This window comes from Cetorhinus maximus, chromosome 23 (genome assembly GCF_964194155.1).
Source record: "Cetorhinus maximus chromosome 23, sCetMax3.hap1.1, whole genome shotgun sequence".
Classification (NCBI taxonomy): Eukaryota; Metazoa; Chordata; class Chondrichthyes; order Lamniformes; family Cetorhinidae; genus Cetorhinus; species Cetorhinus maximus.
The window spans coordinates 24,504,890-24,531,700 of record NC_135901.1 but is presented as its reverse complement, the minus strand read 5'-3'; the positions used below and the strand labels follow the sequence as shown (position 1 = coordinate 24,531,700).

General features: G+C 45.0%; 5 protein-coding genes across 8 annotated transcripts in view; 2 read left to right on the top strand and 3 right to left on the bottom strand.

Moving 5' to 3' along the window:
- LOC144697062 (uncharacterized) overlaps nucleotides 1-26,811 on the bottom strand; it is a 464,933-nt gene that overhangs the window by 66,119 nt on the left and 372,003 nt on the right. The window lies entirely within an intron of this gene.
- The window catches only part of LOC144697259 (uncharacterized), a 488,548-nt gene that overhangs the window by 383,087 nt on the left and 78,650 nt on the right, over nucleotides 1-26,811 (top strand). The window lies entirely within an intron of this gene.
- The window catches only part of LOC144696985 (uncharacterized), a 59,199-nt gene continuing 33,064 nt past the window's right edge, over nucleotides 677-26,811 (top strand). Inside the window, exons 1-2 of the mRNA XM_078568727.1 lie at nucleotides 677-748; nucleotides 2,422-3,451. Coding sequence (XP_078424853.1) covers nucleotides 2,531-3,451 — 921 coding nt within the window. The 5' untranslated portion in view covers nucleotides 677-748; nucleotides 2,422-2,530. The remainder of the gene's footprint in view (nucleotides 749-2,421; nucleotides 3,452-26,811) is intronic.
- Nucleotides 9,425-18,948, bottom strand: LOC144697334 (uncharacterized). 4 transcript variants are annotated; one of them, XM_078569323.1, is made up of 4 exons: nucleotides 18,891-18,948; nucleotides 18,350-18,486; nucleotides 10,863-10,965; nucleotides 9,425-10,046 (listed from the first exon to the last, which is right to left on the bottom strand). In XM_078569323.1, exon 4 carries the CDS (start codon nucleotides 9,928-9,930, stop codon nucleotides 9,565-9,567), a length of 366 nt encoding a protein of 121 aa, XP_078425449.1. In that variant the 5' UTR covers nucleotides 9,931-10,046; nucleotides 10,863-10,965; nucleotides 18,350-18,486; nucleotides 18,891-18,948; the 3' UTR covers nucleotides 9,425-9,564. The 4 variants fall into 4 exon arrangements, with proteins under 4 accessions (XP_078425449.1, XP_078425447.1, XP_078425448.1 ...); XM_078569321.1 differs by lacking the exons at nucleotides 18,350-18,486; nucleotides 18,891-18,948 and adding an exon at nucleotides 18,738-18,876 and having other exon boundaries at nucleotides 9,431-10,046; XM_078569322.1 differs by lacking the exon at nucleotides 18,891-18,948 and having other exon boundaries at nucleotides 9,431-10,046; nucleotides 18,350-18,729.
- On the bottom strand, nucleotides 13,305-25,163 carry LOC144698439 (uncharacterized). Its single transcript, XM_078570380.1, has 3 exons — nucleotides 24,295-25,163; nucleotides 20,942-21,031; nucleotides 13,305-14,580 (listed from the first exon to the last, which is right to left on the bottom strand). The coding sequence occupies exons 1-3, from the start codon at nucleotides 25,161-25,163 to the stop codon at nucleotides 13,644-13,646; spliced, it is 1,896 nt and encodes a 631-aa protein (XP_078426506.1). The 3' UTR covers nucleotides 13,305-13,643.

Genomic DNA, 26,811 nt, shown 5'->3' with positions numbered 1-26,811 from the left:
CAATGTGCAGCAGGGCACGTGCACGTTCAACCCTGTCCCTGTCAGCAGGAGGAGAGAATGTTGTGGATTTCTATCCTGGACTGACAGGGATGGATTTCGGAAACTTCTTTTACAGCGAGTTAGAAAGAGATTTGAAAACAGGAAATTCAAGCCAAGCACCGCATGAAAATCTGACATAATCAGTCAATTCATCAGGATCTTGGATATTATCGGCCTTTGACTGTAAGCGTTGAGTTCCATGTCATTACCACTCATTGTGTGAAATTTCTTCCTCATATTCCCCATGTAGATCTTGTTGAAAATCTTAAATCCGTGTCCCGTAATCTGTTTACATTCAGATGATGAGAACAGATTTTCTTTATCCGCCTTATCTAAACCTATCATAAACTTATAACTTTCCATCAAATCTCTCCTCAATTTCCTTTGCTGCAAAGAGAAGAAGCCCAGTTTCTCCAACCTAAACTTGCAACTAAAATCCCTCATCCCTGGAACCATTCTGGTAAATCTCCTCTGCACTCTCTCAAGGACCCTCACATCCTTCATAATATGTGGTGATCACTGGTTTGCACAGACCCAGATGTTCTGTGTTCATGTCTGTGATGTCATTAGAGGGCGGGGCTATCGGCGCGTCGAAGCGGCTGGTCTTCCAACCAATCGGAGTGAATAAGGGGCAGGACTGGGCTGAGTGAAGCATGCGCAGTGTGATTAATGGCGATGGGGAAAAGCTTCTTTCTCGGATTCGCATTCGGTAAAGGCAGGGAGGGTGGGATGGCGGGGTGAAGCGATGGCGGAATCCGGCCGGTGGTTGAATAGGCTTCGTAAATGTTATGTAAACCGTAAACCTCGAAAAACAACCAACCAATACCCGGGACCGTGACGCTCTTTTGCACAGAGCAGGGCCGCCGCTTTCTCGCAGTCCCATACCCGGATTAACGGCCGCCATCTTTATTGGGGGCAATTTGCAGCAGGGCGCGTGCGCAGTCTCCATCTTTGTAGGGGGCAGTGTTATTGAAATTTTTCCAATGACAAAGTGTGAACAATTGTCCATCAAGCTGCTTCACACTTTGAGTTACAATGTCTTATTGATGAGGCAGAACAACGATATATGACCAAGTCAGTGACAATCATTTGTATTTATATTGTGCCCTAAACAGTATAAGGCAGAGAGGTTTAAGAAGGAAATTCCAGAGCTTGTGGCCTCGGCAATGGAAGGAACAGTCACTGATGGTGATTAAAATCGGGAATTCTCAAGAGGCTGGAATTAGATGAGTGCAGAGATCTTAGAGATTGTGTGGCTGGTTGTGGAGATTGTGGAGACAGGAATGATCACAACCATGGAGGAAAACAAGGATGAGAACTTTATTCTTTGTCCTTTTGTCTATGACATCTTTGGCAATCTCTTCTTTGCCTCCACCTATCACTGGCCCTCTATCCAGCTCTACCTGTCCCACCCCCCTCAACCAGCTTATATTTCACGTCATTTCTATTTCTCCTTAGGTCTGATGAAGAGTCATACGGACTCGAAACGTTAACTGTATTCCTCTCTGCAGATGCTGTCAGACCTGCTGAGTTTTTCCAGCTATTTTTGTTTTTGTTTGAGAATTTTAAAAGTTGGTGCTTCTTAACTGGGAGCCTTTGTAGGTCAGCAAGCACAGTGGCAGTGGGTGAACAAGACAGTGCGACTAAACACACAAGCAACAGAGCTTTGAATGACCTCAAGATTACGGGGGTGGAGGAGGATGGTTTAATGTTGAAGGCCGACTGGGAGTGTGTTAGGATAGTTTAGCCTTGCAGTAACAAAGGAATGGATAATGGTTTCTGCAGGAGATAAACTGAGACTAAGGTGGAGTCAGGCCATATTACTGAGGTAGAAATAGGCGGCCTTGGTGATGATGTGGATATGTGGTTGGAAGCTCATCTGGGAGTCAAATGTGACACCATGGTTGTGAACAATCTGGTTCAGCTTCAGAGGAAATTTCTGTGCATCCCGTACTTGACGTCAGACAAGTCAGGATGGTGCGTGACTTGGGTGGGAACTTGGAGGTGCTGGTGTTCACATACCCTGGTCTGTCTAGGTGGTGGAATCTGATGGTTTGGGTGATTCTGTCAATGTTCTTGTGAAATTATAGATATCAAATTTTTCTCCTTCACCACCTGCCTCTCCCACCTCTCTTTCTCTCAAACACACCCTCTCTCCACCCATAGAACCAGAGTCTTGTTTAGGCCCAGACCAGATTCCCACCTTGAAGGACATCAGTGAACCAGTTGGGTTTTTACAACAATCCAGCAGTTTTCATGGTCAATTTTTCCTGGTGCCAGCCCCACAAATTACCGGATTCATTCAGCTCAATTTCACAACCTACCTTTGTGACTTCTGGGTTTTGTCTCACTCTCTTTTCCTGTTTTATATCAATTTCACAGGATATTGGAAGGGAAGGATTTGCAGTTAGGAAGCTGAAACCAAACATCACATTGGGATCTGACAGAGTCACCCAATTTATCATAACCAGAATATCATCAGAATTTGAACATGGAAGGAAAAAGCACCGTTCACAGTGGAGAGAAACCGTACACGTGTTCTGTGTGTGGACGAGGCTTCAGCCGATCATCTAACCTATCAAAACACAAATGCAGTCACAACAGGGAGAAACTGTGGAAATGTGGAGACTGTGGGAAGGGATATAATTATCCAGTTCAGCTGGAAAGTCACAAGCGCACTCACACTGGGGAGAGGCCATTCACCTGCTCTGACTGTGGGATAGGTTTCACTCGATCATGTCACCTGACAAGACACCAACGAGTTCATACTGGGGAGAGGCCGTTCACCTGCTCCGAGTGTGGGAAGGGATTCACTCAGTCATCCAACCTGCTGACACACCGGCGCATTCATACTGACGAGACATGTTTTAAATGTCCAGACTGTGGGAAGCGCTTCAGAAGTTCTGGGGACTTGATGTCCCATCAAAATGTTCACACTGATGTGAGACCGTTCAGGTGCTCTCATTGCGGGACTGGGTTCAGGTGGTCATCTCAACTCACTGTACACCAGCGACTTCACACTGGAGAGAGACCATTCACCTGCCCCGAGTGTGGGAAGGGATTCACTCGGTCATCCCACCTGGTGACACATCGGCGCATTCACACTGGGGAGACACCATTTACCTGCTCCGATTGTGGGAAGGGATTCACACAGTTATCCACCTTGCTGATACATCAGCAAGTTCACACTGGGAAGAGGCCGTTCATCTGCTCCAAGTGCGGGAAGGGATTCACTCGGACATCCGACCTGCTGACACATCAGCAAGTTCACACTGGGGAGTGGCCATTCTCTTGCCACGTGTGTGGGAAGGGATTCACTCGGTACTCCAGGTTGCTGATACACCAGCGAGGTCACACTGGGGAGAGACCTTTTAAATGCCCAGACTGCGGGAAGTGCTATAAAAGTTCTGGGGTCCTGATGTCCCATCAACATGTTCACACTGACGAGAGACCGTTCAGGTGCTCTCACTGTGGGACTGGGTTCAGGAGATCATCTCACCTCACTGAGCACCAGCGAGTTCACACTGGGGAGAGACCATTCACCTGCTCTGAGTGTGGGAAGGGATTCACTCAGTCATCCACCCTGCTGACACACCAGCGAGTTCACAAGTAAGTATAGTGATTGGATTTTGCTGCTAATCACATCCAGGACTAAATTGGGCTCTTTTTCTGCTGATGTTAATAAACTCCAGCCTAGTTGTAGGTGTTAATACTCTGGTTATAATTAAAATAAATCAGCTTTGTGTTAAACACACAGTGTGCCGAGTATTTTTAATATCTATAACACAAGTTAACCCCTTTGAAGTGCTCTCCCTTTCCTGTCTCCTCCGTTCTCAAATTCCAACTCACCGGGCTCCTTTGACAGCACCTTCTGAACCCACGACCACTACCATGTAGAAAGACAAGGCAAGCAGATAGATGGGAACATCGTCACCTGGAAGTTCCCCTCCAAGCCACTTACCATCCTGACTTGGAAATATATCGTCGTTCCTTCACTGTCGCTGGGTCAAAATCCTGGAACTCCCTTCCTAACAGCACTGTGGGTGTATCCACACCACAGGGCTGCCTTAAAAAGGCAGCTCACCCTCACCTTCTCAAGGGAAATTAGGGATGAGCAATAAATGCTGGCCTCGACTGCAATGTTCACGTCCAATGATTGAATTAGAAAAAAAACAAGTGTGAGGAGCTCATGGAGTTTCTTTATAACTATGATTAAGACAATCCTATCAACTGCCTCTGCTGCTTTCCTGGCTTCCACTAACACACCGGGCTGAACTGCCTCTCAAGCTGCTCCTTCTCCTAGCCCTGAACTCACATATTTCTTATGTTTATCTGCCATCTCTCCTCATGCCCTCTCAGAGCTCATCTTGTCCATGAGAACCACCTCCTGCTCCATTGACCCTATTCTCACTAATCTGCTGATCTTCCAACTTCCCCATTTTCACTGACATTGTTAATGGTTCTCTCTCTTCAGGTCCTGTCCCTCTGTCCTTCAAATCTGCGATCATCACCCTCTCCTCAATAAAACCAACCCTTGACCACAACATTTTTACAAACTCCCACCCCATCTCCAACCTCCCTTTTGCATCCAAAGTCCTTGTCACTTCCCAAATCCATGCCCATCTTTCCAGGAATTCCATTTTTGAATCCCCCCAATATGATTGTTGCCCCTGTCACAGTGTTGAAGGAGCTCTTAGAATCACAACTTACATTCCATGTCACCAAGATGAACTCTCCCTCCTTGTCCTTCTCGGCCTCTCTGCAGTCATTGACACCATGAACCAAACCATCCTCCCCCAATGCCCCTCCACTGGTGCCCAGCTAGATGGGACATCACGCTCCTGATTCCTTTCTTATCAAATTGTAGCCAGAGAATCACCTGCAGTAGCTGTGATTATTTGAATAACACTGTTATAGACTCACTCACTCAATAGGTGATCAGGTATCACTGCACTTGTATATAAAAATGTTCCATTATCACCCTCACTGGTCTGCACAGGACGGCTGCTTTGGGCTGCATCAGAGTGCTTCAGCTAGAGTTTGATGAGAGAGGGACTTTTAAGGGTTAATTCTATCTAAAGTATAATCTTTCTTTAATTTAGCAACTAACTAAAAGTTGTTCTTTGGGTTGGGAGAAGTTGTTTTAGTCCAGCTTTAAAACAGGGGTTATACAGGCTCTGCTTGCAGCTGCAGCTAGTTAATTAGTTAACTGGCTTAAACAGGTTTTCAGAAGCTAGATTCAGGCAGCATAAAAGCAAGCTATCGATAGTTATGCTTTTATCTTCACTGGAGTGTTGCTTTGGGTTGCATTGGAGTGCTTAAGTTGGCGTTTGGTAAGAGAGGGACTTTTAAGGATTAATTTCTATCTAAAGTCTAACCATTCTTTAAATTTTTTATTCATTTATGGGATGTGGGAATCATTGGCTAGGCCAGCATTTATTGCCCATCCCTAGTTGCCCTTGAGAAGGTGACGGTGAACTGCCTTCTTGAACCACTGTCGTCCACATGATGTAGGTACACCCAAAGAATTCCAGGATTTTTATCCAGCAACAGTGAAGGAATGGCAACATATTTCCAAGTTAGGATGGTGAGTGGCTTGGAGGGGAACCTCCAGGTGATGGTGTTCCCCTCTGTCTGCTGCCCTTGTCCTACTAAGTCTTGCTAAAAGTTATTCTTTGGGTGGGGAGAAAGTGAGTTTTAGTCCAGCTTTAAAACCAAGATTATACAGGCTCTGCTTGCAGCTGCAGCTAGTCCATTAGTTAACTGGCTTATACAGTTAAGTCATGGCAGGGCAGCTCGGCCAAGTGGAATGCTCCTCCTGTGCAATGTGGGAAGTCAGGGACACTTCCAGTCTCCAGGTGACCAAGTATGCAGGAAATGTCTCCAGTTGCAGCTACTCAAAATCCACGTTTCAGAGCTGGAGCTGTGGCTGGAGTCACTGTGGAGCAAAAGCAAAGAAGAGATCTTCGTAGATAGCACATACAGTAAGGTGGTCATACTGCAGGTAAAGAGTACACAGGCAGAAAGTGATTGGGTGCCTGCCAGACAGAGTAAAAGCATTAGGCGGGTAGTGCAGGGGTCCCTGGGTCCAAGCAAAGGGGATGCAATGGCGTAGTGGTATTGTTGCTGGACGAATAATCCAGACATCCAGTGTAATGCTCTGGGGACCTGGGTTTGAATCCCGCAACGGAATTTGAATTTGATAAACAATCTAGAATTTAAAAAGTCTAAAGACCATGAAACCATTGTCGATTGTTGTGAAAACCCATTTGGTTCACTAATGTCCCTTTAGGGAAGAAAATCTGTCATCCTTACCTGGTCTGGCCTACATGTGACTCCAGACCCACAGCAATGTGGTTGACTCTTAAATGCCCTCTGAAAAGGGCAATTAGGGATGGGCAATAAATGCTGACCCAGCCAGCGATGCCCACATCCCATGAATGAATTAAAAAATGCCTGTGGCATCACGAGTGGCTCAGCTGCACAAGGTGGGGAGAGCGCAAGATAAATATTGACACGGGATTCAATCATAAGGGGAACAGACAGACGTTTCTGCGGCCGCAGACGTGATACCAGGATGGTATGTTGTCTCCCTGGTGCCAGCATCAAGGATGTCACTGAGTGGCTGCAGGACATTCTGGAGGGATGGGTGAACAGCAAGAGGTCATTGTCCATATAGGTACCGATGATGTAGGGAAAAAGAGGGATGAGGTCCTGAAAGCAGTATATAGGGAGCTGGGAAATAAATTAAAAAGCAAGACCCCCAGGATTCCACTGGAATCAGGAATACTCCAAGTGCTACGTGCTGGAAAGATCAGGAATAGGAGAATATACCAGATTAATTCATGGCTGGAGAGATGGTGCAGGAGGGAGGGATTTAGATTGCTGAGACATTGGGACTGATTCTGGGGAAGATGGGACCTGTACAAGGTGGATGGGTTGCACCCCAGTAGGACTGCAACTAATATCCTTGCTAGGGTGTTTGCTAGTACTGTGGGGGAGGGTTTAAACTAGACTGACAGGGAGATGGGAAACTGAGTGGGGAGACACAAGAGAGGGAAACAAAGATTGGAATGAGAGACAGAAAAGTAGAAAGCAAAAGTGGAAGGCAGAGGAAACAAGGGCTAACAGTAAATAGCCACAGTACAAAAAAAATGTGTAAAAATGTTAAAAAGTCTAATGCACAGAACATTCGCAATAAGGTAGATGGATTAACAGTGCCAGTAGATGTAAACAGATACAATATGATTGTGATTAAAGAGACATGGCTGCAGGCTGACCAAGGCTGGGAACTGAATGTCCAAGCATACTCGATATTAAGGACAGGCAGGAAAAATGGAAAAGGAGGTGGTGTGGCATTGTTAGTTAAGGACAAATTCAGTGTGATAATGAGAGAGGAAATTGGCTTAGAAAATCTAGATGTAGAATCAGTCTGGGTGGAGCTAAGAAGCAACAATGGGAAGAAAACATTATTGGGTGTTGTCTGTAGGCTTCCAAACAGTAGTGATCAGGTGGTGGACAGTATTAAACAGGAAATTAGAGATGCATGTAACAAGGGTGCTATGGTATTCAGGGGTGACTTTAAGCTGCATATGGGTTGGGCAAACCAAATTCACAATATTACTGTGGTGGATGAATTTCTGGAGTGTACAAGATTTTTTTTAGATTCGAATGTCGAGGAACCGACTAGGGAACAGGCTATTCTATATTTGGTATTGTGCAATGAAGGAGAGTGATACACAGATTCAAAATGTTAACCCTGTTTCTCTCTCTCCACAGGCGCTGTCAGACCTGCTGAGTTTTCCCAGCATTTCCTGTTTTATTTCAGACACCCAACATCTGCAGTATTTTGCTTTTATGCTAGCATCATGAGGAAATCTTTTCAGTAACAAGTGGTAAGAATTTGGAATTCACTCTCAGATGGATACAGGTTCAAGAGTGACCTTCAAAAGGGAATCGGATAAATTCTTGAAGGAGAAATGATGCTGGGATGGGGTAAAGAATGGGGGAGTGGGACTAACTGGATCGCTTGCCGAATTTGTCAGCACAGATTCGATAGGCCAAATGGCCTCCTTCTCTGCTGTGGTTTGATGACATTCTGTCATCTATAATAATGGAACGATTCATAATAAACATATGATAGAATCTCAGAGCACGGATGGCGGCCATTCAGCCCATTGTGCCTGTCCTGTCTCTGAAAATGTTACCAATCTGTCGCACTCCCCTGCCCTTTACCGATCGCCCTCCAAATTTTTACATATTAAGTTGAAATTTAAATCACTTTTGAAAGTTACTACTAAATCTGCTTCTACCAGTCATTCAGACAATGAATTCAGTCTTCCAAATGTTTAATTTGAAGAAATTTCTGCACATCCACCACCAGATATCAAACAGTCTGATAATTTACCAAGAGTGGAGAAGCCGAGAGAGGTGATGGTGAGGCAGAGCTGGGAACTGTCAGTGTAAATGTGAGAACTGACAGTGTTTTCTGATTATGTCATTGTGTGCTGCAGGTTAATGAGAAATAAGAGGAGACCAAGGCTGGATCCTTTGGGGACACCAGAGGTAACTCTGGGATTGGAAAGGGAAGACATTGCAAGTGATTCCCTGACTATGATTAGATAGAGAAGAATGGAACCAGGAGAGAGCAGCCCCACCCAGCTGGATGACGGGGAGAGGCGAAGGTGCAGAATGATGTGGTCAACATTGTCAAAGGCTGCAGACAGGTCGAGGACGAGAAGGGAGAGTTTATCTTTGTCACAGTCACATAGTGTCATTTGTGACTTTGATAAGAGTTGTTTCAGCACTGTGGCAGGGGAAAAAACCTGATTGGAGGGATTCAAACATGGAGTTCTGGGAAAAATGGGCACAGATTTGGGAGGTGACAACATGTTCAAGGACTTTGGAGAGGAAAGGGAGGCTGGAGATGGGGCAATAGTTTGGAAAGACAGTGGGGTCAAGCATTTGTTTTTTGAGAAGGGTATAAGGATGGGAAATCTGAAAGAGAGAGGGACAGTATCTGAGAAAGAAAACTATTAACATAGTCAGTGGACATTGGAAAGTTGAGTGATCAGCAGTTTAGTGGGAGTAGGGTGCAGGAGGTGGGTTTCATGGACAAGATGAGCTCTGAGAGGGCATGAGGGGAGATGGGAGGGAAACGACAGGAAGATGTGAGTTCAGGGCTCAGGTAATGGGGAACTTTAGGGAGGGCGAGTGGAAGGGAGGGAAGCAGCAGAGGCAGCTGATCAGATTGTCTCAATCTTAGTGACAAAGCTCTATGAGCTCCTCACACTTGTTGGAGGTGAGGATGGAGGAGACGGAGAGCCCTTCAAAAGGAACTAATGTGTGTTAGTGATATTAAAAAGATTCAACACACTGTGTCTTTAACACAAAACTAATTTATTTGACTTTTCGCCAGATTAGACCCTGTAAGTGGGCTGTAGTTTATTAACATCAGCAGAAACAGACCCCAATGAACATGATTCAGTCCTAGATGTGATGAACAGCAAAATCCCAACACTGTCGTTACTTGTGAATTCGCTGGTGTCTCAGCAGGTGGGGTGAATGAGTGAATCTCTTCCCACACTGGGCGCAGGTGAACGGCCTCTCTCCCGTGTGAATTCGTTGGTGTGTCAGCAGGTTGGATGAAAGAGTAAATCCCTTCCCACACGTGGAGCAGGTGAACGGCCTCTCCCCAGTGTGACTGCGCCGATGCATTTCCAACTCAGACGGGAATCTGAATCCCTTCCCACAGTCCCCACATTTCCCCAGTTTCTCCCTGGTGTGGCTGCGCTTGTGTCTTGACAGGTCAGATGATCGGTTGAAGCCTCGTCCACACAGAGAGCACGTGTACGGTTTCTCTGCGATGTGAACAGTGCTTTCTCTTTCCATGTTCAAAATCAAATGATATTCAGGTTATGATAAATTGGGTGACTGGTCAGAATCTGCTGTGATGTTTTGTTTCTGCTTCCTGACTGCAAATCCTCCCCTTCTAATCCCCTGTGAAACTGATTTAAAACAGAAAAAAGGGAGTGAGAGAGAACCCACAAAAACAGGTTGTGAAACTGAGCTGAATGAATCTAGTAATTTATGGGGCCGGCACTAGGAAAAAGCGACCATGAAAACTGCTGGATTGTCATAAAAACCCAACTGGTTCACTAATGTCCTTCAGGGAAGGGAACCTGCCACCCAGTCTGGGCCTATACAAGATTCTGGCCTCCATGGGAGGAGAGAGAGTGGGAGATGCAGGGGGTGAAGATGTGTTCATCTTCAGCTCGACCAGAACTTTGGCAGAATCTCCCAAACCCTGAACATCCTCCACCTAGAAGGATGAAGGTAACAGGTGTCAATGAACACCATCACCTCCAACTCACACACCTTCCTGACTTGTCTGACATCCAGTACTGGTTGAGCAGAAATTCCCTCCATTTAAATGTTGGGAAGATGAAAGCCATTGTCTCCACTCCCTAACCAGCTCTCTGAGGCTGAACCAGAATATTTGCAATCTTGTTGTCATATTTCAGCCCAAACTGAGCTTCTGACTACAGATCACTAAAACCACCCATTTCCACCTCAGTAACATCGCCCAGCTGTGCCCCTCCCTCAGAGCACAGCCCGGCCCTCATTCCGGCGCTATGGGTTCCCGTTCTCATTGACAGGGGACTTTCTGACCCATGGGGATTCTGGGTAAACCAGCCGCCATCGAGACCAATCTGTGAACGGACATTTTTTTTCCCCCATAGGTAAAACAGAAGATCCGTGGATGAGGGGGATATTGGACAGGAAGCACAATGAGAGGTTCGAACACTTTATTAAATACTCACAGCAGAAGCACATTAATCTGGTCGGAGATCACTTCCACATGAGCAGCCAGCGGAGTGGAGCCTCCGGAGATTCCGGTCCCTTTCCCGTCAGTATTTACAGGAGCTGGGACACGGAAAAGAATCTCAGTAAAATCAGGGATTTATTTGTTCACTGTTTTAAAATGGGTCTGGGCTCACACTTGAAGTTTGTGCAGCCTGTGATTCCCTGAGTTTATTAACCCTCCCCCTCCAGACCCTTTGAGCTCTCTATTGTTTTTCAATGTCCTACTGGCCCTGTGATTCCCTGGGTTTATTAACCCTCCCCGCTCCAGACCCTTTGGGTTCTCTATTATTGGACTCTCTATTGTTTTTCAATGTCCTCCTGGCCTTGTACCTGATCCAATAAAAACCCTCCTCACATCACACAGGGAACAGCTTTAGACATGTTCTGACTTTTCACCTCAATCTTATTCTGCTGAATGATCTCACTGACCGTTCCCTTTCTCTCGATCAGTGTGTCCACCATCTCTTTTCTGGATTTCACTCCTTCTTGTTGTTCCAGGATTTCATCTCTCTGCCTTTTATTTATTTTACTGAAGATTCCAGTCCATTGCTGCCTCACAGCCTCGTCCTATTCCCACATATTCTCCATGTCTAAGAGCTTCCCAGTGGCCGTGCCAGCCGTGGCCCCTATTCCAGCCCAGTCACTGATCCCTCTCTTCCCTCCACCCTTTTTACTGGTGTCACTATCACAGGGACGATCGCGGTGTTTTCTCAAAACTGCCTTAACATCGGGGTCATGGTTACCAGGTGGTCATAGTCCACCCATCTCTCTCCCTGCGTTCTGACTTCTGAAATCCCTGGATAATTCCCTTATCATCCAAACATCAAGGTCTTTGTAGATGGGATGACATAACCTTAGGGATGGGTGTGTGGTATTCAGGGCACATATTACAGGAACTATTTTAAATCTTGTATCATTATGTAGGCTTTGTGAGTACAAGTGATGATTAAACCATTTCTGGAACCAATTTCGTGTGGCAGGACAGATTGAGGGGGTATCAGTGAAGCATATGGGGTCTTAGGCTTCATAAATAGAGGTACTGAGTACAAAAACAGGGAAGTGCACCAACAGAGAGTTGTTCTGATTGGGAACTCTCTCCCTGAAAAGGTGCTAGAACCTGATTCTATGTTTAGCCTCCACCCACTCGTCCTAGATTCCCCAACCAGTGGAAATAGTTCCTCTCTATCTATCCTGTCAGTTCCAATTAATATCCCAAAAACTTTGATCAAATCAGCTCTTAATCTTATAAATTCCAGGGATTACAACCCTCACAGTGAGGTGAAGACTTTTATCAGGAGGAATAGGGAGAGGGAAAATATTATTCATGGCACAGCTCTAAAGAGTGTGCAGGGACCTGAGGCTTCATGGCTTTGATCTCTGAAGGTGACAGAATGTATTAAGAGAGTGGTTAGCAAAGCCGATTGGATCTTGAGCTTCATAAATAGTGATATTGAGAACAAAAACAAGGAAGTTATGTTGAATTCTTCATAAAGCTCTGGTTCGGCCACAATTTGAGAATTGCATTCATTTTTGGTCACCTCACTTTAAGGAGGATGTGAAGGTCATTGAGAAGGTGCAGAGGAGATTTACCAGAATGGTTCCTGCAAACGAGGTTGAGGGGAGATTGGTAGAGGTGTACGAGATTGTGACAGGTCTAAACCTGTCTATAGTGGACAAAGAAAAGCTATTCCCATCAGCTGATCGTACAAGGACTCAAGGACAGAGGTTTAAGATTTTGGGTAAAAGGTGCAGGAGATGTGAGGAAGAATATTTTTACAGTGAGTGGTAATGACCTGGAGGTTACTGCCTATGAGGGGGGTGAAAATGGACATGGTGAGCGATTTCAAAAGGAAATTGGACAGAAGAATGAGGGAAATAAACTTGCAAGGATACGGGGATAGAGCAGGGGAATGGGACCGACTGGATTGCTCTACATATCTGGCATGGACTCAATGAGCCTAATGGCCTCCTCTGTGCCATAATGACTCTGTGACTCTTTTGTGTAATCTCATTCTGTAATTTAACCCTTGGAGCTCAGATCACTCAGGTAAATATGTGCTACACTCCCTCCAAGGCCATTCTATCCTTCCTGATGTTTGTTGCCCAGATCTGAACACTGTTCTTCAGGTGTGCTCTAACCAGGGTCTGTGTGTCTCAGCATTTTTCCAGTCACACCTGAAATCTTCTCAGAATCACAGAATCACACAGTGCAGAAGAGGCCCTTCGGCCCATCGAGTCTGCACCAATAATGAGAAACATCTGACCTACCTACCTAATCCCATTTACCAGCACTTGGCCCATAGCCTTGAATGTTGGCCAAAATGTCAAGGCCTATTGGTCCCTAATGGGCCCTACTCTTTCCCTGGTTATCCTCTTCCCATTGGCATTGAAACAAAAAAATTTAGATCCCTGCAGTTAAATCTTTCAGACACTGAATTGTAGATTTTTCACCAAATATCAATTTAAGATTGTAGTAAAAGTTCATAATTTTATTGTCAAGGGGTTCCTACTGAAAGTTTTTGAAATTAAGGGGAAGGATCACAGATGGTGCTTTTAAAAAGGGACACTGCAGTCCTGAAAATCAGTGACATCTCCAGAATATTAAACTCCAGCCAGTTATAGGGTTGTTAACATCAGCAGAAACAAAATATTGCCAGACTATCAATACTAAACAAGCTTACAAGCAGCAAGAACAGCAGGATCCAACCCCTGCAGTCACTTATGAACTTGCTGATGTCTCAGGAGGCATTGTGACTGAGTGAATCCCTTCCCACACACCGAGAGTTGAATAACCTCTTCTCAGTGTGAGTGCGTTGGTGGGTCAGCAGGTTGAAAGACTTTGCAAATCCCTTCCCACACAGCGAGCAAGTGAACGGCCTCTCCCCAGTGTGAACTCGCTGGTGTGCGGTGAGGTTGGATGACCGACTGAATCCTTTCCCACATACGGAGCATGTGAACGGTTTCTCTGCAGTGTGAGTGCGTTGGTGAGCATTGAGGTTGGATGACTGCCTGAAACGCTTCCCACAGGAAGTGCAGATAAATGGCTTCTCCCCAGTGTGAATTTGCTGGTGTCTCAGCAGGTTGGGTAAAACTGTGAATCCCTTCCCACACATGGAGCAGGTGAACGGTCTCTCCCCAGTGTGAACTCGCTGGTGTAAAATGAGGGATGATGCCTGTCTGAAACTCTTTCCACAGGAAGTGCAACTGAATGGCTTCTCTTCAATGTGAATTCGCTGGTGTGACAGCAGGTGGGATGACCCAGTGAATCCTTTCCCACAGACAGAGCAAGTGAACAGCCTCTCTCCAGTGTGAACTCGCTGGTGTGTCAGAAGATGGAATGACTGAGTAAATCCCTTCCCACACTCGGAGCAGGTGAATGGCCTCTCCCCAGTGTGAGTGCGTTGGTGTACAGTGAGTGCTGAAGAGTGCCTGAACCTCTTTCCACAGGAAGTGCAGCTGAATAGCTTCTCCTCAGTGTGAATTCGCTGGTGTGACCAAAGGCCAGATGACTGAGTAAATCCCTCCCCACACACAGAGCAGGTGAATGGCCTTTCCCCTGTGTGACTGCGTCGATGGTTTTCCAGGAGGGATGGGTAACTGAATCCTTTCCCACAGTCCTCACATTTCCACGGTTTCTCCATAGTGTGGGTGTCCTTGTGTCTCTCCAGGTTGAATGGTCAGTTTAAGCCTTGTCCAGATACAGAACATGTGTACAGTTTCTCCTCACTGTGAATGATGTGATGCATTTTCAGGCTGTTTAACTGGTTAAAGCTCTTTCCACAGTCAGTTCACTGAGACACTCTCACTCAGGTGTGAGTGTGTGTCTCGGTGTTTTTCGAGTGACACTGAAGTTCAATATCTTTCCCCACAGATGGAACAGACAAACATTTCTCCTTCCACATTCAAAATCTGAGGGTATTCAGGTTCTGGTGAATCGAGTGACTCTGTTAGAAGATGTTTAGTTTGAGTTTCACATCTGCAAATCCTTCCCTTCTAATACCCTGGAAAACGAGTTTATAAAAGTCATCACTGTCAGTCCAGGATAGAAATTCAGATCCGACAATTCTAGTTTTAATGGAATATTGTTTTCTCTCTTGTTCCCCCAAAGCTGTAAATTCCCATCCTACACACTCTCCCTCCTCCCTGGGCTGAAATCCAAACCCATCTCACCATCTCCACCATTTCTTTCCTCCACTCCCAGTTTTCTCCCTCCCACTCCTCTGCCTGGCTTCAGTTCTCCAGCTCCTGTCTGCAGACTGACAATAAAATCAATGAATTAATCATTTTCCCTCCTGGTCACAGACACCCTCAAGCCCCGTCCACTCTCTGTTGCATCATCAAGGTGGCCATACATGCGTCTGCTCCCAGATGAACCAAGATGACAGCTGTTAATCTGGGCCTGCTCCTGGGAAGAAGCCCCAGCGCTGCAAACGCAGGACCTGCAGGCTCTTATTGGAGGTTTGGAGTCTCCAGTGAGTGCTTCTGAATCCTCCACGCCCAACTCCCAGAGTTTCCTTCCTTCCCAGAAATCAGAGTCCTCACTGATTTCAACTGCTGAACACCCTCTCCCTGGCATGACTGTACTGAGTTTCCATACATATGAACATTGGAATTAGGAGCAACAGTAGGCCATTCGGCCCCTCAAACCTGCTCCACCATTTGATAAGATCACGGCTGATCTGATTGTGGCCTCAACTCTATTTTCCTATTTATCCCCTATAACCTGCGACTCCTTTGTCAATCGAGAATCTATATAACTCAGCCTTGAATATATTCAATGACCCAGCCCCCCTGGTCTCAGAAGAGAATTCCACAGCCTATTGGCCCTCTGAGAACGAGTGATAATGAGCTGGAACTTGCTGCCTATGACGGGGAGTGGCAATGGACATAGTGAATGATCTCAAAAGGAAATTGGATAAACACTTGAGGGAAATAAATCTGCGAGAATACAGTGATAGAGCAAGGAAATGGGACTGACTAGATTGCTCTGGAGAGCTGGCATGGACTCAGTGGGCCGAACGGCCTCCTCTATGTCATAATGTCTCGGTGACTCTTGTATGCAATCTTGCCTTGTAATTTAACCCTTCGGGTTCGGATATTATTCAGGTAAATCTGTGCTACACTCCCTCCAAGGCCATTTTATCCTTCCTAAGGTTTGCTGCCCAGAACTGAACACAGTTCTCCAGGTGTGCTCTAACCAGGGTTTGTGTGTCTCGGTGCTTTTCCAGTCACACTGCTTCAGGATCATCGAATCGTTACAGCACAGAAGGAGGCCATTCAGCCCCTTGCGTCTATTCTGGCTCCCTAAAGGAGGTATCCATCTGGTGCCACTCCCCTGTCTTCTCTCTGTAGCCCCACACACTCTTCCTTTTCAAACAATACCATCATTTCCTCTCGAATGCCTCAATGGAATCTGCCTCCGCCGCACTCTCAGGCAGTGCATTCCAGAGTCCAACACTGGCTGTGAGATAAAGTTTTTCTCATATGATCATTGCTTCTTTCCCCAATTCCCTTCAATCTGTGTCCTCTGAATCTCCATCCTCCCACCAATGACAGCAGCTTTTCCCTGTTCACTCTGTCCAGGCCCCTCATGACTTTGAACACCTCTTATCAAATCTCCTCTCAACCTTCTCTTCTCCAAGGGGAACAGTCCGGACTTCTCAAATTTATATTTGTAACTGGTTCCAGGGATGAGGGACTTCATTCTCATGAATCTTTTCTGCACTCTCTCTAATGCCTTCACATCCTTCCCAAAGTGTAGTGCCCAGAAATAGACACAATACCCCAGTCGAGGCCAAACCAGTCTTGTATCCAAGTTTAGCATAACAACTTTGCTCTTGCACTCAATGTCCCCATTAATAAACCCCAGGATACTGTGTGCTTTATGAACTGCTTTCTCAACTTGCCCTGCCACCTTCAACATATACACATATACATCCAGGTCCCTCTGCTCCTATACCCACTTTAGACTTGTATTCTTTCTTTTCTATTGTCTCCCAGCGTTCTTCTGACCAAAATGAATCACATCACATTTCTCTGCATTACATTTCATCTGCCATTTGTCCATCCTGTCTACCAACCTGTCTACGTCCTTTTGAAGTTCCACACTATCGTCCTCACAGTTCACAATGTTTCCAAGTTTTGTAATGTTGTGAATTTTGAAACTGAGCCCTGGATACCAAGGTGTAGATCATTAATATTTTTTCAGGAGTAGCAGAGCTCCTAATGCTGATCCCTTGGGAACTCCACTATAAATCTTCGTCCAGTCCGAAAAACAACCATTAACCACTGCACCACTACTCTTTGTTTCCAGGAGCTCAGCCAATTCCATATCCATGTTGTTACTGTCCCTTTGATCACATGAGCTATAACTTTTCTCACAAGTCTGTTGTGCAGCACTTTATCAAATGCCTTTTGGAAGTCCATCTGCACCACATAAACAGAATTACCCTCATCACCCCTCTCTGATGCCTCATCAAAAAACTCAAGCAAGTTAGATAAGCCGGTTCTGAGAAAGAGTCATATCGGACTCGAAACATTAACTCTCCGTTTCTCTCTCTACAGATGCTGCCTGACTTGCAGAGTTTTTACAGAACCTTCTATTTTTATTTTAGATAAACATGATTTGCCGTTATTAATTTTGTCCTGAATTATCGTTTCTAGAAGCTTCCACACCACAGAAGTTAAACTGATAGACCTGTAGTTGCTGAGCTTATCTTTAGACCCTTTCTGAACAAGGGTGAAACCTTTGAAATTCTCCAGTCCTCTGACATCACCCGAGTATAAGGAAGATTGAAAAGTTCTGGCCAGTGCCTCTGCAATTCCCACTCTCACTTCCCTCAATATCCGTGGATGCAAACCATCCTGGTACATTGTTGATTTTAAGTACAGACAGCCTATCCAATATCTCATCAATTTTAAACCCTTTAGGGGTCTCAACTACCTCCTCTTTTACCATGACCTGTGCAATGGCTTTTTCTTTAGTAAATACAGGTGCAAAGTATTAATTTAATACATCAGCCATGCCGCCTGCCTCCATGTGTGAATCCCCTTCGTGGTTCCAAATCAGCCCCACCCATCCCTTCATCATCCTTTGTATGTCTATAGAAGACATTTTAATTTCTTTCTATGTTAGCCATCAATCTCTTTTCATACTCTCTCTTTGCTTCTCTTAATTGCTTTTCCAATTCTGCTCTGAACCTTTTTTTATTCAGCTTGGTTCTACTTTACACCTGACATCATCATCTTCTTCTTCATCTTAATCTTTGTTGTTTTTGTCATTGTGAGAGCTCTGGATTTCTTTCCCCTATCTTTTGCCTCGTGTGTCCAAACTATCTCTTTTTTCAAAGCAGCCGATTTTTCAGTTCCAGTTTCACCTTTGTTTCCAACTTAACTGGGTCAGATCCATTCTTACCCCACTGGAGTTCATTATTCTCATGCTTACCTGAAATCTTTGCCTACAGACAAGCTGTTTCACTTCTACATTCAAACTTTGGTGATATTCAGATTCTGATTAATCGAATGACTCTGTCAGATGTTTGGTTTGAGATTCCCGTCTGTCAATCCTCCACTTCCAGTGTCCTGTAAGTTTACAATAACCATCACTATATTTCCAGGATGGAAACTGAGAAGGGACAAACATTTCTCTTGATTTTAGTTTGCTGTGTATAAATCCTCCTCTTCTAACCCACTGTAAAGATAGTTTCCAAAATCCATCCCTGTCAGTCCAGGATAGAAATGCACAATATTCTCTCCTCCTGTTGACAGGGACAGGGATCTCCGCGCATGCGCCCTGCAGCACAAGATGGCGGCCATTAATCCGGGTCTCTCACCGAGGAACGCGGATCGGGGCAACTGCCGCCCACAGGTACCAGCGAGGAACCGGTAGCTTGTTATTCTGGCTTCAGAACGGCTCAAGGTGTTTACGAAGCCTGCCTATCCACCCGCCGGCTGCATCTCTCCCTCAATTCCGCCCTTAATCTTACCGGCTGTAGACCTGACAAACAAGCAGCTTTCCTTCACAACTCACATTGCGCATGCTCCAAAATCGAGGCGGGATTGCACCTGCGCACTGATGTCCAGCTCCAGCAACCACACTGCGCATGCTCCAGACGTACTGCCCGGGTGATTGACGGCAGCTCTGGACCAATAGGAAGAGGGGGCAGGACTGCAGGACCAAAGGGGAGAGGCTGGCCCTCCAGCCAATTGGAGTGAATGAGGGGCGGGGCTGAATCAGGATCTCCCTCATTGGCTGAAACTCTGCATCATTTTGAAAGCTGGTTTGCCTCAAACTCCTGGAGAAAACTGGACCTTTCTGTTGAGATAAAAACAAAAAACTGCGGATGCTGGAAATCCAAAACAAAAACAGAAATACCTGGAAAAACTCAGCAGGTCTGGCAGCATCGGCGGAGAAGAACAAAGTTGACGTTTCAAGCCCTCATGACCCTTCAACAGAACAGGGTCATGAGGACTCGAAACGTCAACTGTGCTCTTCTCTGCCGATGCTGCCAGACCTGTTGAGTTTTTCCAGGTATTTCTGTTTCTGTTTTGGAACTTTGTGCTTGTGGCTTTAAACAGATGAAACCCTGTGGGTGTGGAGCAAATATTTCAACATTTGTTACTGAAATGTGGGAACGTGGTGAAACAAGGTACAAACTTAAAGGAATAACTGGACAGACAGGGAATGTCACCATTAGAACAAGGGGAGTCCTTGGTTCCAATAAATGAACTGGCAGAAGGGTCAGGTCAGTTCAGGGAGAAGGTTAATATTGTCATCATTCAGAACAACACAGAATGTAAAGGAAAAGCTGATCTCAAAGACAATTTGTTGTAACGTGTTTGGAGGGGATATGCTGACCAGGTTTAAAGAGGTTAAACATGTTTTCTATATTGCACAATCACATTCAAAGCTTCAAAGGTGAGACATGAAAGCCCTCGACATTAATCATGACAAGTGGGAAGCTAATTGGTGATTGATGCAATTGGAAACACCAGCTGTGGCCAGTTCACCACCACAGCAACATGTCATTTCAGAAACTCCAACACAGACAAACAAGGTGTCAGCAGAGATCATCCCGCAACACAAGTAAGGAAAACCTTCATACGAGGCACTTTTGCCTTTACAGAATCTGCTTGTTCAGCCATCAGATGAAGTGCAGCAGATCGTCTCATCTGATCTCACCAAAGTTCTGAGGCTGCAATCCCATCATTTCTCACAGATGGACAGATGCTAAACATATGGGACAATCGCATTAAAATCTGGAACTCAGATGGGGATAAAGATTGGTGTTAGGTGGGAAGGTCTGGATCAATGTCTTACTCCAGGAAGCTTTAAAATCAGAATGACAGCATTTCAGAAATTATTCCTGTGATATCAGTGATCCCATTCCTATCTGTTAGTAAGACCGATGGAAGTATTTAGTGGAGACAGTAGCATGCTGGAGGATGATGTACACAAGGGTTTTCTGAACTGAGGATAATAGTGAGGGGAAAGGAAGGGATCTTGAAAAAAAAAGATTCTTCATGTTGTTACAAAGGACATGGGACCTTCCACTTGGTTTGACACAACACACACACACAAACCCACACGGATACACTTCCTATCGATCAGGTGGACCAGGTTATGCCTCACACCGCCGACCCGACTACTGACTAAGACTGGTGATAAAGTATCAGTGTCTGTAAGGTCCAAAAAGTTATAGAAATTCAAGTAAACATCGCCCTCCAGGGACTCAAAGCAGTTTTGACTATCTAATTCCAGCACTTTCTCTAAACCTTAATCTATAATGGACAACATCTTGAATAGACACAATGACAAAAAGTTAAGCCACCAATAGACATTAGGTGGTCTATGGCCACTCTGGTGATCAGCCCTGGTAGGAGATTTTAGACAATACAGAACATCTTTGCATAATTGCAGCCCCTACTTTCCTATTGGTATTATGGATAATTCCCCTTATATTGATGATCTCGGTGAAGGTCAGGCTACAGAGCAGAATGGATGAAAAGATGGCTCCAAACTCCCTGTAAATCTAACCTTTTGATTTCGGTTTTGTAGCCATCTTTCCATCCATCTGCTGCCTGGCCCTTCACTCCACACAGCCTGATCTTGGTCACCTTGTACACACTGTTATGGATAACAAGCGGGTTACAAAACAGAAAACAGAGAAGAGGTTAAGAGTAGCGACTCAGACTGGTAAAAGGTGGGAATTGATGTTCCACAGGGAGCAATGCTGGAACCACTGTTATTCAAATTTATACAAACGATTTGGACTCAGAAATCAGAAACCCAATTTTAAAATTTGGGAGCAGAATTACAGTAAATCACAGATAAGAATTCCCAATTAACAAAACTTTGTTGTACAGTTCATTAAATCTTTAATTCAGTAGCAGAGTGTACAATGACATGAGGAAGTGATGAACTGATTTATTTATGAATTAATTGATTCCCAAATTGGGAAGTACAGTTAATACTGGAGGAAGACTGCAACAAAATCCTGGGATCTAACACACACACACCAATATAGCAGGGAATTCTTGGAAACATGGTGTAGGTCCTTCTTCATCTGGAGATCAAATGTCTGTTGTATAATTGTCCCAGGAGTTAAAAGGATCCTGTGAATTCCTCCTTGTGTTATTTTAAGACAAACTTTACACTTTATTTTTAGCTACGTTTTACTATGTTAAAGGTGCTATGTCAATACAAGTTGTTGTTGACATTGGCTTAAAGTAGTGGACTCAGGACTGTCACCAATAAATCTTAAAAACTTCACAGAATAATCACCACAGTCATTTTTAAACTGGAGATTTATTCCTGCCATTTCAGTTTCAGTCAGGAACAGAGCACAGTTTTACACCAATCTCTGATTTAACAGCACGTTTCCAGACTGCCTGACTCAGGTTGTACAACCACAGTTGTAAAGGAGCCTTCTGCTCTCTGCCTAGCAGCTTTGAAACATGATGGTTACAAAACAGAAATCGGAGGGTTAAATTTACAGGGAGTTTGTACTTTTCCATCCATTTTGCTATGTGGCCTTGGACTCCACACAGCCTGACCTTGGTCATCTTTAGGCTGCATGTACTGCATAGAAGTGGCTGTGACACATTTCTCAAACCTCAGCATTAATCCACATGTGGGTTTTGCTGTCAGTGAAGAAATATGAGAAAGACCAAAGTGTCATTTGTCCCTCTCAGTATGACCCTGAAGGACTGCGTCCAGGCTGAAGTTCCATTCCTGCCATATGATCCGCCCCCAGATTGTCTTTTCTGAGCTCCAGCCAGGTGATGTTAAACACTCAGGTGGGAAAGACAAAATTGTACAACAATGTGTGAAAAACAAAGTTTGACATGCTATGTGACATTTATCCAGAATATTAAACAACAGCCCATTGATATGGTTTATCAACTTATATACGAACATACGAATTAGGAGCAGGAGTAGGCCACTCGGCCCCTCGGGCTTGGTCCGCTATTCAATAAGATCATGGCTGATCTGATTGTAATCTCAACTACACATTCCTGCCGACCCTGATAACCTTTCACCCCCTTGCTTATCAAGAATCCATCTACCTCTGCCTTAAATATATTCAAAGATTCTGTCTCAACTGCCTTTTGAGGAAGAGAATTCCAAAGTCTCACTATGAGAGAAAAAATAATTCCTCATCTCTGACTTAAATGGGCCACCCCTTAATCAGTGGCCCCTAGTTCAAGATTCTCTCAAGAGAAAACATCCTTTCCACATCCACCTTGACAAGACCCCTCAATGTGTTTCAATAAAGTTGCCTCCTACCCTTCTAAACTCCAGCAGATACAAGCCTAGTCTGTCCAACCTTTCCTCATAAGACAACCTGCCCATTCCTGGTATTGATCAACTAAACCTTCTCTGAACTGTTTCCAATGCATTTACATCTTTCCTTAAATAAGGAGACCAATACTACACATAGTACTCCAGATGTGGGCTCACCAGTGCCCTGTATAACTGAAGCATAACCTCCCTACTCTTGTATTCAATTTCCCTTGCAATGAAAGATAACATTCTTTCAGCTTTACTAATTACTTGCTGTACCTGCACACTAACCTTTTGTGATTCATGCACTAGGACACCCAGATCCCTCTGCATCTCAGAGCTCTGCAATCTCTCACCATTTAAATAATATGCTTCTTTTTTATTCGTCCTGCCAACATGGACAATGTCACATTTTCCCACATTATACTCCATTTGCCAGATTTTTGCCCACTCACCTAACCTATTTGTATCCTTTTGTAGCCTCCTTATGTCCTCTTCACAATTTACTTTCCTACCTATGTGTCATCAGCAAATTTAGCAATCACACCACTGGTTCCTTCATTCAAATCATTTATATAAATTATAAAGAGTTGAGGTTCCAGCACTGATCCTTGTGGCACACCACTCATCACATCCTGCTAAACAGAAAAAGACTCATTTATGTCTACTCTCTGCTTCCTGTTAGCTAGCTAATCTTCTATTCATGTCAATATGTTACCCCCTACACCATGAGATTTCATTTGTTCTCCTTTATCCACAGCACCTATTACTTCTTCAAAGAGCCCCAATAAATTGGTTAAGCATGATTTCCCTCTCACAAAACCTTGTTGACTCTGCCTGATTAAACTTGAAGTGATCTAAGTGCCCTGTAATAACGCTTCTAACATTTTCCCTATGACAGATGTTAAGCTAACTGGCCTATAGTTTCCTGCTCTCTGTTTCCCTCCCTTTTTGAATAAAAGAGTTACATTTCCTATTTTCCTATCTGATTTTCCTATCCTTCCCCAAATCTAGCGAATTTTGGAAAATTAAATCCAATGCATCAACTATCTCACTAGCCACTTCTTTTAAGACCCGAGGATGAAATCCATCAGGACAGGGGGACTTGTCAGCCCGCAGCTCCAACAATTTGCTCAGTACCACTTCCCTGGTGATTGTAATTTTCTTGAGTTCCTCCCTCCCTTCCAATTCCTGATTTATAGCCATTCCTGGCATGTTACTTGTATCCTCCATAGTGAAGACAATGCAAAATATCTGTTCAATTCATCTGCCATCTCCTTATTTTCCATTATTAACTCCCCAGATTCACTTTCTATAGGAGCAACCCCCACTTTGTTAACTCTTTTCATTTTTAAATATCAATATTTACTTTTACTATCTGTCTTTATATTTCTACCTCGCTTTCTCTCATACTCGACTTTTTCTCTCTTTATTAATCTTTCAATCATTCTTTTCTTTTTTTAAATTCTATCCAGTCTTCTGAGCTGCCACCCATCTTTGCACAATTATATTTCAGCAGAAACAAACTCCAGCTGTCAGAATGAAATAATTCAATCCTGAACAGATTAACAGCAACAGTAACCACAGATTTCAATCCCCATAGTCACTTGTGAACTCGCTGATGTGTCAGCAGAGTGGATGACTGAGTGAATCCCTTCCCACATACGGAGCAGGTGAATGGCCTCTCCCCAGTGTGAACTCGCTGGTGTGTCAGCAGATCCTTTTTACTTTTAAATGTCTTCTCACACTCAGAACATTTAAAAGGTCTCTGATCAGTATGAACAAGTTGATGTGTCAGAAGGTGGGATGACCGAATGAATCCCCTTCCACACATGGAACATGTGAATGGCCTCTCGCCAGTGTGAACTCGCTGATGTGTCAACAGGTCAGATGAATTGGTGTATCCCTTCCCACACATGGAGCAGGTGAATGGCCTCTCCCCAGTGTGAATTCGCTGGTGCGTCAGTAGTTTGGATGGTCGATTAAATCCCTTGCCACAGATAAAGCAGGTGTATGGACTTTCCCCAGTATGAATTCTCTGGTGATTCAGAAGTCTGGATAATCGATTAAATTCCTCTCCACACAAGGAACAGATGAACGGACTCTTCCTCGTGTGAATGCGCTGGTGTGTCAGCAGGTAGGATGACTGAGTGAATCCCTTCCCACACACGGAGCAGGTGAATGGCCTCTCTCCACTGTGAGTTTGCTGGTGCCTCTGAAAGTTTGATGAATGACCGATTGCCTTCCCACACACGGAGCAGATGACTGAACTCTGCTCAGTGTGAATGTGCTGGTGTCTCATCAGGTTGGATGAATTAGTGAATCCCTTCCCACACACGGAGCAGGTGAATGGCCTCTCCCCAGTGTGGCTGCGTTGATGAATTTCCAGTTTTGATGGGGAACCAAATCCCTTCCCACAATCCCCACATTTCCACGGTTTCTCCATGGTGCCGGTGTCCTTGTGGCTGTCCATGTTGGATGGTCAGATCAAACCTCGTACACAGTTTATCCCCGCTGTGAATGATTAGATGTTTTTTCAGGGTGTGCAATTGGTTAAAACATTTCTCCTTCTACATTAAAGGTTCAGTGATATCCAGCACACGATGTATTGAGTGAATCTGTCAGATTTTGACGTGATATTTGGTTTGAGTTTCCTGTCAGCAAATCTTCCTGTTCACTTCCTTGAACTGCTGTAGTCCATGTGGTGTCGGCGCTGTTAGGAAGGGAGTTCCAGGATTTCGACCCAGCGACAATGAAGGAACCGCAATATATTCCCAAGTCTGACTTATGATGGAAAAAAGGTTATTGATAAAGCAGCTGAAGATGGTTGGGCCCAGGATACTGTCCTGAGGAATTCCTGCAGCGATGTCCTGGGTTTGAGATAACAAAGAATACAAAAAAAATAAATTGATAAATGTTAAATTGTATTGTTGATAAAAGAGATACTCATCTAATTTTTCAGAGATGAATGATTCCCCAGGGGTTCACTCTGACTCCCCTGACTGACTGACTCAGGGTCCAGTCCTCAATCCCCCCCGATTGGTGACTGAACTTGCTGCTCCCTTTGCTTCTCCGGCCTCTGAGCTCCTCTTGCTGTTGTTTCCCAGGACAGTCAATGCCCGCTCTCCAACATGACCCTGTCAGATGGAGTTCAGGGGCTCAGAGGAAGAAAAGAAAATGAGGCGGTGAATCTGAGTTGGGAAAAACAAGGAGAGAAACAGGATTCAATGGAGAAACTGAGCGGGGGGCGAGCGCAGCCTCAAGAACAGCGAGTGCGGCTCTCAGAGGCCGAATGAGAGCGGCCGGGCCCGGCGGCCGTGCGGTGATCTCCCCGGGCTGGGGGACTGGGGGTCGGGGCTGCCCATTAAAGCGATGCTGCAGCGCCTCCCCCATCCTCGCCGCCGCTTCCCGGTTTCTTCTCCCGTTTCCACCGAGTCCGACTCACAACAAAGGAACCGCCCAGAATGCCCCGCGGCTGGCCCTGGGGAGCATGCGCACTCTCAGCGCCTGGGGAAAGGTGCGAGTTGAATAGAGCTGTTTCTGGAGCGAGATGGATTGTGGGAACCGCGGCCGCCATTAGCATAAGAATCAAACAATGGTTCCACCAGAGAAGGACAACTGGCCTGTCTTATCTGCGAGAATCACTTAGCTAATCACACTCTCCCGCCTTTTCTCCATAACCCTGCAATTGATTATTGATACAGGGCCTAGATTAATATAAACTGAAACAGGGTTTAGTGTAGGGATGACTGAGACAGGGCCCAGATTAATCTCAACTGTGGCAGGGTCTAGTGCAGTGATTACTAATGCAGCAGGAGGAGTAAAATAATCCAAGACCGGACCTAGTGCAATAATGAAAAGGATGGTGCCTAATGGAATATTAAGCAAGACATGGTCTGACTCTAGTGCCATAATAACGAAGATATATTGTGATATAGCCCACTGTAATGTAACAGACAGAGGGCCCAAATTACAGTGGCGCAGTTGACTGCAGTAGCTGCTTTGACAGGGCCTAGTGTAGTCCAAATAGTGGCCTGGTCTTATGTGGCAATAACTGAGCCATGGCCAAGGTAAGTTAAAAAAAAACAGAGCCGAGTGCTGTGGCTCAGTTCATAGCACCC

Coding starts and splice junctions, on each gene's coding strand:
- LOC144697334 (XM_078569323.1), bottom strand. CDS start 9,930: ATGGAAAGAGAAAGCACTGTTCACATCGCAGAGAAACCGTACACGTGC.
- LOC144698439 (XM_078570380.1), bottom strand. CDS start 25,163: ATGGACAGCCACAAGGACACCGGCACCATGGAGAAACCGTGGAAATGT. Junction 21,032..24,294: donor CATCAGCGAGTTCACAAGTG/ACTATGGGGATT, acceptor TATCCATAACAG/TGTGTACAAGGTGACCAAGA. Junction 14,581..20,941: donor TACAAAACCGAAATCAAAAG/GTTAGATTTACA, acceptor CTTAAACTGACC/ATTCAACCTGGAGAGACACA.